This window comes from Pezoporus flaviventris, unplaced genomic scaffold (assembly GCF_033815535.1).
Source record: "Pezoporus flaviventris isolate CSIRO_AGI_PZ_B2104156 unplaced genomic scaffold, CSIRO_AGI_Pfla_v1 ptg000045l, whole genome shotgun sequence".
NCBI lineage: Eukaryota > Metazoa > Chordata > Aves > Psittaciformes > Psittacidae > Pezoporus > Pezoporus flaviventris.
In genome coordinates, this window is record NW_026892593.1 from 12,032,473 (window position 1) to 12,050,899 (window position 18,427).

Genomic DNA, 18,427 nt, shown 5'->3' on the forward strand with positions numbered 1-18,427 from the left:
GCAGGCGGGCCGCGCCGCACTTTGTCGGGGGCTGAGCGGAGCTCCCGGCCTCAGCGGCGCACGGCCCAGCCCGGCCCAGCGCGGCGAGCGGCGGCTCTCGGGGCGTCGCCTGGATCCGGCGGCCTGGGCACCGCGGGGAGAGTGAATGAGAGTTTGCTCCGATTTACGAGCAGGGTGAGTGTCTCGCCGGGCCGCCTTCGGGGCAGGAATATGAATCATGGTCGAGGGGGGTGTGGGGTGTGTGTGTGTTGTTTCCGTACGGACCGTTCAATCCCCATCCCGGTCCCGAGCTCCTCAGGCCGGGGCGGTGGAGACCCGCCGGGCTGGGACAGACGCGCCCCCTGATCAGCCCGGTGCAGGGCAGCGTGCCTCCCGCCGGGCCGAGCCCGGCGCCCCGGGCCGGGCACCCGCGGAGGGGCTGCTTCTTCCATTCTCGCTGTCGCCTTTTGTTCGTGTCTGCCGGGGGTGCGAGGGATAGGGGCTACGGGAGGAGACCCCGGGGAGCTGTGCCGGTGGATCATCTTTCCGGGCCTTTTTCATCCGTTTGCGGGTAATGGAGACCGTTCCCGTGGGCGCTGGGGTGTCTGGCTGCCCCCGCCCGCTGTCCCGGGGACGGGGAGCAGCTCTGCTCCGCTCCCTGCGCCCCTCCAGCGCGGAGCAGCCGTCCCGGGCACTGCCGTGCCCCGCCGCCACCGTCCCGGTGGAACGCGGAGCCGGGAGTCCCAGGCTGTAGTAAACACAGCGTAGGGAGGGTGGCAGTGAACCCCGTAAAGGTCACATCTTCATGTGTGAGCGCAGCTCGCCCTAGCTGCTCTCTCGAGGTGGTGTCGACCTGTGCTGTGCCCGCTGTCGCTGCCAGCCCTGCTCCGCGCCTGCTCTCCGCGGGCTGCGATCGCGGTGGTATTCCCTACAGCTGCTGGCAGGGTTCTCCCGTGGGGGGGGGGGGGAACAGTGCGAGCTGCGTCGGACCCCTGCTTTACCTCATCCGGCCCCCGTCGGGGGGGGGAGGGAATCTGGATGGCATCCGAATTGGAAATTAGACCTGGGAACCTTGTGAGGTTTGCTTTATTTAACAAAGCAGGGATCCCGTGCTCTGCATTACCTGTCAGCGTCCTGCCTTAGTTTCTAACATGTGAGAAGTAGTTTTATCCCTCAGAGATTTCAGCTGTCTTGAACTTTTTTTTTTTTGTTTTTAAATGCCACAGCTAGTTACCAGCTGCCATCAGTTGTTCAGAAAGCAAAGACTTTTTTTAGTCCTAGTCTGTGCTCTTCTGAAGCTGACATTTAAGCTACTAGCTGTGAAACTGATAAAATATAAACTTAATTGTTGGTGCTATAATACCAAATTATGTAAAAATCCGTGAAAGCCTGAGTAGTGTTTCACTGTTTTTCATACGGTGGCCACAAGTATGTTTGGCTCGTTCCTCTGTCATAATAAAGGTGGCTTTGGGTTGAGATGCCAGACTGAGCTGAAGATGAGCCATGTCGTGCTTCCAGCGTTGCAGGTAAGCTCTTGGAGGTGGTTTTGGCTGGTGGCAGGCGGAACTAACCTGAGCTAAAGCGTCAGACTTTTGGGTTTGCTATTATTTCCTCTGTTAACTGTGGCACTGGTGAGACCTGGTCTGGTCTGTGCGTCCGCAGTAAGGGGGTGACTGTTGAGTGGCATGGGGGAGGCTGCTGCTGCTTGAATGCACGTGTGCCACTCCTTGGCATGGTACTGCTTCTGCTGTGGGTGAAGGCATCACCCAGGCTTAGACCTCCCTCCTGGCTGCCTTGCCAGCATTGCTATGGCCTGGGGACCTGCCCTCAGTGCCTGTAACAGAGGGAGGAATTAAGGGCAGCAGCTGGAAAAAGCTTGTCCTGGCTCTGCTTTTTGGTGGGACCCTGTTTTGGAGATTGGTAGAGGGAAAATAAGGGGGCTGATGCGCAGACCAGCTGTCTTCCTGGCTGGAAGCTAATAACCCGGTGGTTTACAGCAGGTAGCCAGTGCAGAAGCTGTTCCCTGGCCCTAAACCTTCTCCTCCTCCTGGTGTGTGATACTCAGAGCTTGTAGGAACTGAAGTTCATTATATGAGTATCTGGGGCAGTATTGGATGCCAAAGTGTCAATGGTTTTTGAGACCTAGAGGTAAAAATTCCAAACACATGTTTAATATTTTGTTTTGGTAAGGGAACTTTTGCAGTGTCTGAGAAGTGATTAGTGCTGCTGTTAAAAGTCAGGTGTACATGTGACGTGCATGCATGTGTTACTGCATACGTCTGTTGTGACTTCAGTCTCATTGATTATTCACTCTTTAATACAGAGACTTCAAAGCTAAGGAGGAGCACTACCTGTTTAACCCCCAAAGCAGTGACAGATCTGTTGGGAAATTAACAAAGACCCAATTTGACATTTTGTCTGCTTAAAAGTTATGCTTTTTTGACTCGGTCACCACCAAATCCATAGGGATTCTTGAGACAAGAATCCATCTCAAGACTGCGTTTTGTGTACCATATGGTCCCATTAACAGTTTCATGGTGAGTATCTTTTTATTTAAGTAATGGATCACACTTCCTGTTGTTTTGTTTCTCATAGGACTGGAAAATAAACGTTATTCAGGAATGACTGAGGCAAGTGCAACATGTACCTTGCTGAATTTTTGGAGTTAAAGCTATGTAGCTATTCAGTGGCTTGTCCTGGTCTTTTCCTCCCTCTCCTTAACCCCAGTGTTTATCAGGCTTAGCAGTGATACTCTTTAACTTCGAAGTCCCTAAAGCCCTGGATGTTGCCGGAATACTCCAGGATTATGTGCAGAGAAATCTGCCATCCCAAACTGGAGGCTCTCTTGTCCAAAAATGACTGTGTCAGGCCCAAATAAAGTACGCAGTTTCCTAGCTTTATCTTGTAACATATTTCCTTTCCTAGGTAGATTTTTCTCAGTTAAATGATATCTGCATGGCAGCATCTGTGCTAGGAGGAGAGATGTCTTCCTCTAATGTTATTTTTATGACACAGAGTTTTAGCAGAGGGAGAACTTTTGACAGTAAATACTTAATCAAGGTCTTCCAAAAGAGATTCTCTCTCTGCCTGCTGCACCTGACCTTGCCAGGTGGCAAGTTAATCCATGAAATAATATGTGCAGAGAAATACAGCTATTGAATGCAGTTTTTGGGTCATAATGTTGAATGCTTCTAAGGTTTATGTGTTTTCATCTTTCAAGTTTCTGGACAAATGCAGGTTTTTTTAATCTTCTGGCCATTGTCATTAGTATGGGGGACACACACACGAAAGATGGAAGTTAGACCTTTTCCTAGGAGCTCAGAATTTATTAAAACAGTTAGAGTTTAGTGCGAACTCACCTTAAAATTTAATGAGTTAGTGCTGCTTGTTGTTATGACATAAAAAAATGAAATAAGGAGTCTTTGAAGCCACTTCAGGCTTCATAAATATTAACAGGCTCTGCAGTCTTCACAGAGAATAAATTCTGGGTGTTTTTTCTTCACCTTAATAGTACAGTTTCTTTTGCACAGTAAATCTTCTTGCCTTGACTAAGCTGAAAGAGCAGTTCCTGGATGCAAACCAAAAATACTGTATTTGTGGTTAGGTTTTCCCCTCCTGCCTTCAACACCCAGTCCTTTCTCTTGGTACACTCTCTGGTAACAACAAATTTAATTCCATGACTTATAAAACCAGATCTTCAGGGGTGCTTAGATGATTGAAGATGCATTTTTTTGCTTCTGAAAATAGTGGACGGTGAAGATTCCCAACATGTTCAGTTGTGTTTGGAAAATCATTTCTATTTGCATCTTGGGTCACCATATGTGTTTAATACTTGCCTGTGTTAATGAGGAAAAAAACCCCAACTCTGGCAGAATTTTCTAAGCATGCCTTGAGAATACTTAATAATATTGTCTCTTGTAGTTTAAAAGCTGCATATGCATCTTAATGGAACTGAAATTCCACTTAGTTGCTGCTTCTTGCAAATCCCAAGTTAATGCAGAAAGTTCTTTGTGATGGTCTGTAAAGAACATATCATTGTTCTAGTACACATTAAAAGAGTGCATCAGACTTACTGAAAGACTTCAGGGTGTCTCATGGGTGACTGAAGAAAACTAGTGTTTTTTATTTCACAGAAGGGTTGAGGTTGGAAGGGATCTCTGGAGGTCATCCTTCCAACCCCCTGCGAACGCAGGGACACCTTGAGGTGTTTGCCCAGGCCCATGGCCAGGCAGCTTTTGTATACTTCCAAGGATGGAGGCTACACAACCTTTCTGGGCAGCCTGTGCCGGTGCTTGGTCACCCTCACAGTGAAAAGGTGTTTCCTGATACTCAGAGGGAACCTCCTATGTTTCAGCTTGTGTCCATTGCCTCTGGTCCTTTCACTGGGCACCACTGAAAAGAGCCTGTCTGCCATCTGTGCACCCTTCCTTCAGGTATCTGTATACATTGATAAGATCCCCTGCTGAAGCCTTCTCTTCTCCAGGCTGAACAGCCTCAGCTCTCTCAGCCTTTCCTCACAGGAGAGATGCTCGAGTGGCTTCATCATCTTCATGGCCCTTTACTGGACTTTCCCCAGTATGTCCATGTCTGTCTTGTACTGGCACCCTCAGAGCTGGATACAGTACTACAGGCCTCACATTTCCCAGTATGCTGTAAAAATAAGGAACTTCTGAAGTAAATTTTGAGCATATTTTTTTAGGATGCAAGTCTGAGAGGTCAGCTTGGTGCCTTCAATCACTGATGCAGCTTCTCTGAGTGCTGTTGCTCTTCTGCAGGAGTTGATGTTCCTGATTAAAAAACCCAAATGCTCAGCATTTTCCTGATCAGTGCAGGTTTTGACAACTCTTTTGACCTGTGATTAAGGGATGTATATGACTAGGTTTGCTGCTTACACATGCCTATTAAGTGTAATCATTAGATGCTGAGTCACATGTGTACGTGTGTTTCTTGGGTGTATTTATACAGACTTCTGTCTGAAACAGAGTTTGTTTCAGTTTTGAGTGAATGCTTGTTTACATTTGTGAGGGCGCATCCTTGCTGTGGGGTAGTTTAGTTCTCCAGCATCCATCCCATGCTGCACTGTAGTCCATCGGGGCTGACCTGCCTACTCCGTGGACATTCTCTACATTACTGCATTTTCCTTGTGACATGCCTGAGGTTGAGCATCTGTCTGTAAACTGAATCAGGTGAAGTTTGGAGATTCCTTACTCTACTATGGCTGATTTGTATGCTTACATGAGTAACTTGACATTAAATATAGAATATGTAAACAGGGGTTTTATTTTTAGGTCAACATTTCAGGTGCAGAATAAAACTGTTAGTGGTATAGGTGGTAACAGTGCTCATGAACAGGAGGGGGGGGGAGAAAAAGAAAATAGGACAAAGGGGGCTGGCTTTAAACTGAAAGAGGGTAGATTTAGAAGAACTCTTGGAAGTTCTTCCCTATGAGGGTGGTGAAACACTGATGCAGGTTGCCCAGAGAAGCTGTTGCTGCCCCATCCCTGGCAGTGTTCAAGGCCAGGTTAGATGTTGCATGGAGCAACCTGGTCTGTGGAAGGTGTCCCTGCCTGTCGCAGTAGGATTGGAACTGGATGATCTTTAAGGTCCCTTCCAACCTAAACCATTCTGTGATTCTATGAAAAAGGCATAAAGCACAAAATTATCAGTTTATCCTTGGGATTCTCATCAAACTATGTGGGAGGGAGCACTCATTTCTTGACCGTAGAGTGTCCCTGCCTGTGTATCTAGGTGTGTGTAGTTGGTTAATATTTTGTTTAAGGTTCTTAAAGGTATGGCACAATTATGTGGAAAAAACAGTTAGCAGTTACTTGCCTTCTCTGTGTCCAAATACAGTGGTTAATAGGCACATTTTAAATTTCCATAGTACTCCCCTGAAAGTAACTGCACAACATGAGAGGTCTATACTTATCTTAATTAAAGAGAACAAAGCCATGCTCTCCATGCTGGCCTGATGTATGCAATTAGTGACTGAGTGAAATCAGTTTCCAACTGCTAAAACGGTCTTATCTTAGCTCTCGATAGGACTGTCAGCAGTTTGTATTAGTGTCTGGCATTACTAATGCTTGGCATTTTTAGCATGTTGTAAAAGCCACTTGTTCCTTCAGTATTCATTTCGGGTATCAGGTTACTTACATACAGAACTCTTCAAACTTGCTGGTTTGGACACCAGCCAGTTTTCAGAGGCTGAAAATTGTTACCAGTTTTTTTAATGAAGGATACAGAAGCACCTTTAGATGTTCAAATGGGGTTTATTTCATAACCTGAAGTTTACCATTAGCTTAAATTTTGGAAAGTGTCTTCTTCAAATTAGAAATGTGCATGCAACAGGGAACTTTTTCGACAGGTTTAGCTCTAGAGCCAACTTCAGAAACAAGTTATCGAGCATCTTGCTGTGGGTTTTACTACCTGAAGCTCCACGTTCCTTCTGTGTTCAGGAAATGGTTTGTGTTTTTCTTCCCCGCCCTCTGGATCTCCTCTCTGCATTCCCAGGTGTGCACAGTAACTGCATTTTAAAATAGCTTGCTGCACTTTTCAAGGTTAACAGCATGTTGTAATTCCTGGGGAGACATAGCAGGGCTACAGAGAGGCATGTGGATTCACAACTGTCAGCAATATTTAAGCAGTGTCACAGCCATAGGGATGGGGAAACGTGAAGCCTCTGGAGAAGGATCTCCTAAAACGCAGTTTGAAGGCCATGCATAGTCCATGATGCTACTTTCTGAGCACAAGGTTATCTTTTTTCATCTTGCTTTTGGTAGAGTTAGTGATATGTGTAGCTGTACAGCTTCAGTTATATTAGGACTGATATGGGTGTCTAAACCCTGTAATTTACTGTACCTTACTACAGATTTGAGTCTAGGGAGCTGTACAGTTGTGTGCTTCAGGCATAAGCTGCTTCCTCAGACACTCTTGTATTAGTGGGACTACTACCAGTAGTAGATTTTGTTCCAAGGACAGCCAACTGCCAGAAACTGGGTGACTTTATGCTTTCTGGGTTGGCTGGAGAGACTGGCATGCCCATTTTGAGCCTTACAGATCTGAGCAGTAGAGAAGAGACCAGTCTGAAAATATCCATAACCCCACTCTGGGAGTGAAGGGAGCAGTAGCCTGACTCTGGGCATTTTGCAAGATGCACAACTATTGCAACAAGGTAAAAAAATAGCATGTTGAGCACCCGAAGATGAAATGCTATGTATCATCTTCATTGTGGTGTTCCTTGTACTTGCATTTCCTTCAAAAAAATACGACTTTGGCTGCCTCATTCAAAATGACGCTGCAAGGTGACCTGTAGTCCAGGATCCTACCTCTGAACTCACTTTTGGGATGGGGCTTTCTTCATTCTGTCTCTTGCTCACCTTTTTCTTTGTGAGACAGGAAGTAATGCGAACCTTTGAGCCATGCTTGAAGGTCCTGGTTGCTTCCTCTTGCTGCATGTAACTGAGAGGTTCACTTCCCAGCAGCTGCCATCCTTTTTTGTCGGGCAAAGGTAGCTGTGAAGCATGGAAGCTGAGAGCAGCAAAACATCCAAAGCATCCTTGTGTGACTACGATTAGGGTGACTTTGGGCTGTGATCATCTGATAATAGTAAACTGCGGCTCTGTAGACTGCAGTGTCTTACATCAACTTGCAAGGATCATGTCATCAGAAAAAGTAACGAGTGGAGTCTGTATAAGTATGTTCTTTTTGTAGTCTGAGTTTTCAAAGCATTAAGCCACCTTTAGGCATTATTCTGGTTTGATTAACTTTATAATTCTTCATACTTCTGCAGTGCTTTTATCCAAGGTCTGCATGCTCCTCTTAAAGCCTAATCTACAAAGCAACCCAAAAGATGTCACTAAATGTCTCAGACCACCTTTGGATGTATAGGCAGTGTGGCTTGGTTTTGTGTAGAACCCTGCATGGTCTCATTAGCTCTGTGGGATCACCTGGGATTGTGCAATGAGGAATGTCCTTCCCCATAAGTCATGGAGCTACAAGGGCATGTTGATCCTTTAAGAGAGCTGCTAGCTGCTATGAGGTGCTGTGCTCCCAGGATTTTCTTGAGATGTAAGAGCTTCCTGGAAACTTGCAGTAATTAAAACTGATTCCAAGAGTTTGCAAAACACTGCAGAAACAGCCCAGTTTTGTGTCAGAGAAACGTTCTGAATATAAAGCTTTCAGTGCTAATGAAAAGGTCTGGGCCTGTTTTGAAGGATTTTGCCTGCCCTCCTCAGTGGAGTTGCTTGTGAGACTGATGGATGTATGCACATTCAACAGCTCTTGTTTTTACTTTCAGCTGCGGGAATAACCAGCTGACATGGGATAGTTCTGGCTTCCCCCGAAAACATTTTTACAGCAAATACACTTTTTCTCAAGCTACTTCTGCTTCTTTCCTGTTTCTTCCAGTAGTAACCTTTCCCCACTTTGAGGGCTTTGCCAAGGACAGTTTCCTCTAACACTGGATCACTTAACCCTCTGCAGCAACACATTGAAAACAAGTGAGGCACAAATGCCGTTTCTTGGAATATTTTACAGGAGGAATGGGGATCTCGCTTTGCTTAGCAGTTTGGATTAACCTGGTGATGCGCTCTGGTCCTCGGCAGTCCCCTGTTAATGCAGAGCAGGGACAGCATGTGCCTTTTGAATAAGAGACAATGAACAGCATTTTTAGTCCAGTTTTCTTGGTGGAATGCAAGCCTGGCTGTGTGCAGTGTCCACTTTGGATTTCACTTGGGTATATACATCTGTCCTGGTTGGAGACTGGGATCTATTCAAAGCTCATTTTCTGTTTCGTTGGTAATACTTTGAAATTGCATAAATATTTTCTTTTCTTTAGAGATAAGCTTTAAATATTAAGCTCTTTTCTGTGACTCATTAGTCGACTGTTGGTGACAATTTATTGCCTTTGTTAAATCATGGAAAATCTTTCCATGCAGTTTGGATTCCTTATTGTCTGAAGTAAGCTACATCTGTTTATTTTACCCTGAAGGAGGCTTTCTTCTCAGCTGGCTAAAAGTTCATCATAATATCTGACAGCTAATAGGAAAATACAGCATACCTCAGTCAGTGCACAGAAGACTTCATGTGTGTATTTAACTGTTGAACAATTGTGTTAGATGAGTTTTGGAAACACTACAGGACTGACACAAAAAGCAAAGAGTCTGTTTGCTTTAAAGGTGGTGGTTTGCTTTTTTAACTTCCTCCTCCCTTTTCAAAAGCTCCAACTGAGCCAAGTGTTGGTAGTTAAATAGACAGGTATTTTCTAGAGCTTTTCTTAATTGAGCTGTTTAATCGCTACGAAGTTAATCCCGTATTCTTGTAAGAGCCAGGAGAAAAGTGGGTAAAGATGTATATACTGACTGGAAATGCTAAGAATAGGTTGGACCTTGAAGATGACTGACTGACCACAGATTGCTCGTTATCAGAAACAGGAGAAGAGAAACCGTGTTTAGGAAGCAGATGCATCACTGGTGTTTCCATGCCATGGAGGAAGTGCCCGACACCAAGTCTTGAATTAGCTTAGCTACAAGCATGTCGGTTTTCTTTCGTAGAAACTGATAGTAATTTTTCTTTTAAAGTAAAGATTAACTAGTAGATTCAACTCCTTTCAGCAAAATGCAGATGTGGGTATCGTCACTAGGCTGTGGAGGAGAGCAGAGTGCTCTGCTGGGCAAGGTGGAGCCAGGAAAGCTCCAGTCTGTTAAAGAAGACGCCTTTATCTAAAAGTATGCAGTTACGTGAGGTTCAGTAGTCCTGACATTCCTGAAGGGAGATGGCTTCCTCCATCCCCCATGTGCTCTTGTGCGCATCCTCAGGTAGGAATGTCAGTATGAAGCGGTCTGACCTCTTCTGTAGCATTAACTTAGATACCAAATCCAAAAGCTTTTTTGTGTACGTGTATGAAAGGTCTTAGGGCTGGTTATACACAAATTGGACCCAGCTTCCTGATTTTGCCATCTGTCATGATTTGCAGGCAGCCATAAATCTTTCCTCTTCTAGTCTTCTAGTTCAGAAAAACTGGCTTTCATGTGCTGTGGGTTGTATGGCTGCCTCCTCTGATGGAGAGGTTGTAGCAGGGTGTGCTTTTATTCTGCTTGTAGCAGCACAGCTGTTGGAGGGCTGATACCTCTGGTGTGCAGTGTGCCATCAAAGCTCAGTGCAGCAATAAACCCCTAGAACAGTCCTTGATTAAAACTGTTGTTTAGATTCTGAGGATTTTGTACTGTTCTAGAAATAGAAGGGTTTGGCAGGAGTATCAGTAGGGTATGAACTGCCCCTTCATTGTGTGTTTGCAGCTTTTAACCCTAAAGACAGTGTGTCCCTGTTTCTTGTCATCTTGTCTTCCATGACTTAGGTCTTGCTTTGAACAGACTCCCATTTACAGCCATCCAAGTTCCTGATCAAGTTTAGTCAGCCTGGCTAGATCCTGCAGCTGGATGAAGGTCCCACATGCCTATAACAAAGAAATCCAAAGATGTCATCTTTCTTTTTCTTTCTTTTTTCATTTTTTTTTTTCCATTCAGCAAATTTAATGCTCTGAAGTTTGCTTTTGGGCACAGATGGAGCCTCTTGCAGTCCCTAAATTGTTCAAGAATAATATGATATAGTTGTTTTTTGTATTAATTTTTTGAACATGTTGGACAGCATTTAACAATGGCAATTATATAAGCAAATCAGAGTTAAATGGGAGTCCAGTGCTAGCTGGTGGTTCAGTCGTGTCCTGCAGTCTTTAGCATGCTTCTGTCATTAGTGCAAAAAGTCTCAGAATCCCAAGTTTCCATGACTTGGAGAGACTGTATCTGTTAAAACATTTGCACAGTGTAAGCAAAAGGCTTGATATCCCCAAACCAGAATTTGAGCCTGATTAGTAATTAAACTTTTAGGAACCTTTTTGAATAGTAAACCCCATAGTTTAGCTTCTAAAATACCAAGGTCCAAGTATATGTACATTGATGAAGATTAGGGCATCACTTAGAGCTGGCAGAAGTCCTGGTTAAGAGACTGACAGAAATGTCAAAAATGCTGATTTCTGCCTTTGTTTCTACTCCTTCTGATTTTCCAGGGAGTTTTTGGGAAGTCTTTTGGATGTCTGTGGATGGTCTCTGGCCTTCAGCTGGTGACATTGCCTCTCATTTTTGCCATGAGACATCACCAGTTTCTCTTTGACTTAGAAAACCAAACCATTTCTTAGGAGAGGATGGACTCAGAAAGGTGGGAGGGATCTCTACAGAAATCTCCTTTGTGAACTTAGGAAGCTTTGAAACAGGCAGAACTGATGTGGTTTGATGTGGCTTGTGGGGCAGGTAGGTGCATGCAAGGAGTAATGTTCCCTGCCCGTTCCTTCCTCACCCCAGCTGTAACTGCTCAGGAAGATACACTGTGTGGGTATGGTTCTTCTTCAAGTACTTTGACCTTTGGACCTTTATCATTGGTAACTGAACTGTTGTTGTGGCATAAATGTGTCAGCTCAAGTAGTGCAGTTCTGGCCCTTGTCCCAGTCTTAGATGTAAATGCAATCTTGTAGCTGGCTTTTAAGTTGCTTTGTCTGATTGAAATGATGACTGAAATAATCTTATTTCTTCTCCCTTGGTTTCTTCACTGTTACAAAACACTCCGTCCTGCTATCTTTGTGTTAATTTAAATCTATTTCAAGTCTGAAGGCTCAGCAGTGTGCCAGGTTGCTATTTACTGTCATTGAGTTTGTATCATCTTAGCAGCCTGACAGGCTTCGTGGTGTATTTGTGACATTTTGAGACAAGAAAATACTTCGTTTTGAAATAGAGCATGGAAAAAGTATGGTAAATCAGAGTGCTTGTACAGGCTTGGTTAATAAACCAAAGAGCTGTTGGATTCATAGGCTACCTCATGTTTGAGATCAGAAACACAAACCAGACGAGATATTTTTCTGCCTTTTCCTTGTGTCCAGAACATCTCTTGTTGAAACATCATGGAAACCTTACTAGTAAGGCTCTGTCAAGAGGAGCTGGCTTCTCTTGGGAGAAGTGCCACTTAGCACCTAACTATACTTTGGTAATGCTGCCAACAGCAGGCTCCCCCTCGGAAGAGGAGGGGAACTGTGCATGTTGATATGCCCTGGTTTATTTAAAGGCTTGCTATATCTTGTTCCAGTTGTTTCAAGCAGCTTAAAAAATGTAGTTAATTCCTGAGTATTTTTTTTTATCATCTGCCGTTATAGGGCATAATAAGCACCATTAAAATATCAATTTCCTTCAAATATGGCCAAATTAATAACAACTGGGCTCCTTGATGCTAATAGCCTCAGCTGGCTCTTTACTTGTTAGGAAGAGGCTTTGTACCTTACATCTTATGTAATGCGTCATTTCCTTGTTTTCTTGAAATTATGGATTTTTGGTTTAGATTTCCTCAACTCTATGCATGCTTTAAGCCTTAAATTGCTTATAGAGTATGGCTGCATATCTCCGTCTTTCCTCCCATTCCTCCGTCAGTCACGCCTGCAGCAGTGCATGCCAGGCTGCTGAAGGTGGAGAGCCAAGCTGCTCTGTGTGTCTCTGGAAATGAGTGGGTTAGGATTGCTGCCTGGAGTTCATCTGCGGCACTGCTGAGGGTCTTGAGTGATGAGTTATTTTGGTTTTGTTTGCAAAATGAAATTGGTTTCATGAGCTAATGAGATTTGTGAGAAAAGAAAAGAATGCATGGGAAACTTAACTGGAGTAATGCCTTTTATCTTTTTTTTTTTTTTTTTACCCTCTTTCCCTTCCATGTATTTCCCTGCGAGTGTCTGACTCACAGACTCCATTATTATTTCTGAGGTTATTCCACTTCCCAGCATAGACCCATGCTATCATCTCCCCCATCTCTTAACTGCTGGTGAGGTGAGGGTACATCCTGTGCACAACCTCACCTTCATACTTCTCCGCCAGTTGCCTCTTCAGTTGTCACAACTGCTAAGCACCCATGGCAGCCTTTTCAGGGAGTGGTATTTGTGTCTGATCCTCTACTGAGAGCAGTTACTGGTATCACCAAAATGGCCTCTTTTAGCAGCAGTTGATCCCATGAACAGAGGTTATTGGGAAAGAGCATGGAGAAGCAGCCCGGACTATATGTGCTTCTTGGAAGCATTAGGTTTAATAGCAAAGATTTCCTCTTTTTCCTGCTGTCCGTAGTATGTTAAAATCAACATATGAAATGGAAGATCTGCAGTAATGGCAGAATACTCAAGTAGTTTACAAAACAAAAGAGCTAACTTGCAGGACTGTGATTATATTCCTTATGGCCCCTCTGGTTTCTTGTAGGGTTGGATGCTCTGCTGCCTGGTGTAGCTATACCAGCTTGGGTTTTGGCTGTGGATTTTTTTTTTTTTCTTTTATATTTTAATTCAGAGTTACTATTTGTAAGTATGGAGAGAAAGAGCAGATATGCTGCCCACTATGCTGCCCACTGAGGGAATGAAGCAGCTTGAAATATGAGAGAATAGAGGTTTGCCCCTGCAATGGAGATTACCTTGAACAGCAGTGCCTTTCAACCTTAAGCCTGCCACGTCCCTGTGTTAGAAGTCAATTAAATAGCCAAGTTATTTAACAAGTAATTCCAGTTAGGAAATCAGAACTGCAGTTCTGTCTAGAGCAAATGTGCCAGCAGCGCAGGTGATTTAAGTAAAGGGCTGCATTGAAGACATGCAGGAGGGATCTGCGGTACCTAGAGGACAAGTTTGGTGCCTTCCTGTGTCACACAGCTTCCTCTGCTATTTCTAGACTCTGCTACGTGGAGAAAAATCTCCCTCTCCTCTTTCGACATGCTGTGTGGGTGGGATGAAAGAGGCTGTTTTCCAGAGTGCTTCTTTCCAGCAGAGCTGCTTTTCGTGTTTCCGTTGGCCTGGTGGGAGCTTGACCTTGAGTTTTCTACTGTGTGACATGATTTCAAGGAGTAGCTTACACAGCTTTTACAAGCAGCTGTGTAAAACAGGCAGCGCCAGAAATGAAGCTGATGTCTGAAGCCACACTTACTACATGAAACTTGCTGTTTCTCTGTTGCTTCTTTATTTGACTTACTTGGATAAATCCCTTCTTCATGTATCATGCAGCATAGCAAACTTTCACATAGTGTCCTTTTACGTGTTATTGATGCAAGTTTTTACACAGTACTTCATGCCCCTTCATTTGGAAGTTGGCATGATGAGGAATTGCAACACTACAGACTTGCATAATCCACATAATGTTTTATTTTTTTCCTTTGTCCTATATTTTCTGTGCCTGTAGCACCAACTTCAGGAGCATTTTCAGGGGTTTTGTTGGGAAGATGTGAGAAGGAACAGAATGAGCAGCAGCACTGCTCTTGTATGGAAATGTGTGGGATTTGGGGATTATACATGTTCTTTGTAAGCCCAAAAGCAGTGTATAGGAAGGAAATTAAAGGTTCTTAATCATTGTGGTGGTTGTAATGGGCATGTGCTAGCTGTAACTTTGTAGTTCTTCATGCACCATCAATGTTAAACTTATTTACCCATGTGGGCAAAAGTTAAAAACCTTTAGTGAATTAGCATTGTTTTTATAACTATATGGTGGTTGGAGAGCTTCTGGTGATTGATAAAGGTTCAGTTCCTTCCCTTGGCTGTGTCCGTCATTGATTTCTGTAGTCAGCATATCTGAAACTTGGTTTTGATGTGTTTTATTTTTGCAACTTAGATATTTCAGAGGCTTAATGAGTTTTCAGATCAGCAGTAGAATAGTTGAAGCTTGCAGAAGCAAGTTGCAAAGTGTTATGCACAAAATCAAGTCATCCTGGGAATCTTCCACTGAAGCTTGCATCTGGGTGGTTCATGGTAACTTGTTATTCACTTACAAAGATGTGGTACTGTTGGCTTTTGCAGAATTGTCTCCCTAAATTGAGGGAAGCTCCTCAAAATAGACCATCTTGGTGTGCTATGGGCCTTGGCCTTGTTCTTAGAGAGGTGTCCTGGTAACTGAATGATATGGGGTGTGTAAACATGGCCCTGTGGTTGATTTGTGAACAGAAAGGTAGGGGAGTTCATTTTATTGTTCTGATGTATCACAGCAGCTGTAGGTCTGCAGTCATTTGCCTGATAGCTTTAGTAATTCCTTCTGTATGGTCTTGCTGTAAGTAAAACCATAATGCTTAGGCATAATGCATAGCTTGGCACTGTGGCACATGTGAAGTGTTGCTCAAACATGCAAGTTGACTATGCATGGTACTGCAGATGTTAGTTGGTAAGGGCTGGGGCAGGCTTCTCTTTAGCAATGGGTTGCATGCTTTCTGCTGTGCTCAGTGGAGGTACATGCACTTCACAGAAGTCAGCACAGTTGTTAGCTGTGAGCTATTTCCTACTTCAAATGTGTATCTCTTAGTTATAAAAAGGAATACATAATCATTCTTCAAAACTAGACCATGTTATATACCTTTGTTCTGTTTCTGAAGGTTGCTGGGTGAGCTACAAGCGGTCGCCCTGTATTCATCATCCGAAGATGATGAACACGCACTTGAGATCATGAAAACCATCTAACCCAGGTAGAACTACATCGGTCTCAATAACTTTCTCTTATTTTACTTGAAGGGATAAAATTAAAATTCTTCTTCAGGCTGGCAGGGCTCACACTTTCTAAATAGTGATCACCTCCCATAATAAACTTAATAATCTGAATAAGATATTCCACACTAGCGTGTGTACTTCAGACCTTAAATGCCTGTTTTAAAGCAGATTGTAAGAGGCCAACTTCATCCTGAGTGCTGTATCAAGCTAGGCTTCTTACATTTGGGCAGTGGAAGAGGAGATATATGTAGTGATAGCCTGATCTTACCCTGTGTTAGTTGTGTCCCATCCTGTCCTCTCACCCATCACCTCCGTGTTTCTGTTTTTATAGGCAGTTGTGGTGCTTGCTTATGCCAGTGCTTCCCCTGTGCCCTGGCTTCTTACTTGGTTGAAGCCTAGCCAGACTGAGCTGCGTTGTACGTGGAGGCTCTTGCTGTGCTGGTGATGCTCATTTTCCTGTCTTCGCCCTCAGCTCCCCTGACTAGTAGACAAAATTCAGAGTGAGGAAGCAGAGAAAAGCCTTTTGCCAGTGCCAAGCTGTGACAAGCTCTTCCCACATACTCCAGAGGAAGGACTGAAGCTCTGGTGTGGGACTGAGTTCTGAAATGTGCCTCATGGCAGCTTCACCAGCAGTGAACACTCTTTAGGGTGAGGCTTTGCAGTTGCTTAACCTGATTTAAGTGCAGGTGGCTGCTGTAAAAGGATGCTTTCTCCCGCTGCCCATGACCACATATGTTTTCTGTGCGGGAGGCATGACAGCTCTAATAGCTTGTGCCAAGGGCGAGTGAGGCTGTGTAGCTGCATGCTCTGATTAGACTGACCTTCCAGAAAACAAAAACAACGATCAGTTGCATCAGCAGCAAGCTGATAAACTGCATGAATGGTCAAGTGACATATAAAGGCCATGGCAGAAATTAGCGGGGTTGCTCCCTTTGGTGTCAGCCTGTGAGTAAGTGGTCTTCAGGCTTGGCTGGGCGCAGGATGGGTGTGCAGCAGGGAAGGGAGGGGTTCACCTGGAGTGCGATATGTTTTTATTACTGTCACGACATGCTACCCTTTTCGCAGGATATCTGCCAAGCAGAGTACCTGGAAAACCCCAGTGCTGGGCACTGCTTGCTGCCACATGGCTTCAGCTGGTGGCTCCTCCAATCTGTACGTGCTGCCTGAGCTCCTCTGCAAGCGTTGCCATTTTCGTGCAGGGTTTCAGGTGCCACTCTCCCAATGGCATAGTAAATGTTTTACTGTTTGTTTTTTTAACTCACACAGGTATCTTGCTGAAAAATGAGCTTCATCTTCCTGGTTTTGGAGTTAAAATTTGCCAGTTTACTAGTTTGCAGAGGAATTAATTTAACAAAGCATGCTCATTTTAGGTTTCAAAATGAGAGATAGAGGTGTGCATGGTGTCAGTGTGTCTTTGGAAGGGTGTGGTTTTGGAGGTGTGATGTTTCCAGAGTGATGTTAAGTGGGGCATTAAGTACAAAGTTCAACTTGCACAGCTGCTCAGCTCGAACAGTTGATATCTTCCCTTTCTTCCTTGGCATGCTGGTGTGTGACCTGTATGGATAGGTACCTGTGTGTGATTTGGGGTGGGTTTTTCTGTGAACCCCTCCACTCGCAGTTTTCCAATGATAATGAAACCAAGGCTCTCCAGTTTCGGCTGGCTTGGGCACTGCCCATGGCAGTGGGAGGAGGAGCTGCCCCTTTTCTGTCCTTTGTGGAGGGTTGCTGGAGGTGCCACATCCTCCGGTTTGCTGAAGGGCCTGTCCTCAGGTGTTCAAGGGCTTTAGCCTGATTCCTTGCACAGATCTGAAACCTTGCAGGGACTGAGCAGCTCATTTGGGGAATCTCTGCCTTAGAATGTTTGCCAAAGACGTCTCAAGTACCTTCTGGCTGAGGCAGGTACAGAAGAGAGTCCTACATCCCTGTGCTACCATGTTCTATGTCTCCAAACCCTCCTGTCTACAGCAGCTGAACCGAAGGTTTTGAGGACCAGTCACATTTATTTTACAACCCTGACTTGTCTCCCAGGCAGCTTTGTGTTGTGAGCTGAACGACATGTTAGTCTCTTTTGGGGGAAAGAAATAGGTTTTAATCTAATGCATATTCATGACGGTGCGTTATGGTTGCTGTGACAACCTCACCGCTGGCAGCCGAGATTAGTATGTTGAACTTCTGTCTCCGGTCCCTGTGTTGTACATTAGTGCATGTTACACAGATTTCCACTTTTTCCTTCCCTCCCCTCCTCCCCCCAGCCAGTGGACAATTTAAATTGTTTCAGAGTTGATGTTTAATGAATAGCTACATCTAATTAAACCTGCAATACCAAAGCACAACTTCCTGCTCATTTCTGACCTGTTTTAGTCGAGTGTTGCTTTTGCCAGCAGTCCAGAATGCAGAGGAGGTGATTCTGGTGGCAGTTTCTTTGTTCATCTCCTTTTAAACTCAAGGGAAAAATAAACATGAATTACAAAGTGTAATATTTCTCCACACCGTAAGCAGCCTAACTGATAATCTGGCACACAAAAAACCCCAACGAACTCTATCCCCCTAGTGTATCCCTATCTAGTCTAGCCTAAGTTTTAAGTATTCCTGACGCTGAAAGGGTTGGGAGCTTTTAATAGGTATTACTCAAAACCAGAAAGCAGTTTGCTGCGGATGTGCATTACAACATGTTATGACCCTGGGGGCCAAGGGTAATTGAAGGAAGACTTTACCAAACTGTGATGTTAAGGTTGTGACTAATTTCAGGATGAACCTGTGATGGGTTGAGCATGGGGAGAGCTCAGCTTTGAAGGTCAAGCCCTGCGTGCCAGAAATTGAGGGTGCTTCTGCAATGCTTGTAACTCCTGGAGAGTGTTTGTAAACTGCCCTTTGCCAGTTCAGCTGGATATCTGGCCCAAAGTATTGCCGTTTTGTGGTTTC

General features: G+C 44.5%; 1 protein-coding gene and 1 long non-coding RNA gene across 3 annotated transcripts in view; one reads left to right on the top strand and one right to left on the bottom strand.

The window, feature by feature from the left end:
- Positions 1-18,427, bottom strand: part of LOC133276571 (uncharacterized) — a 787,535-nt gene that overhangs the window by 417,010 nt on the left and 352,098 nt on the right. The window lies entirely within an intron of this gene.
- GRAMD4 (GRAM domain containing 4) overlaps positions 42-18,427 on the top strand; it is a 75,338-nt gene continuing 56,952 nt past the window's right edge. For both annotated transcript variants that reach the window (XM_061467485.1, XM_061467486.1), the window contains exon 1: positions 42-174. In XM_061467485.1, the coding sequence (XP_061323469.1) occupies positions 146-174 (29 nt within the window). In that variant the 5' untranslated portion in view covers positions 42-145. The remainder of the gene's footprint in view (positions 175-18,427) is intronic.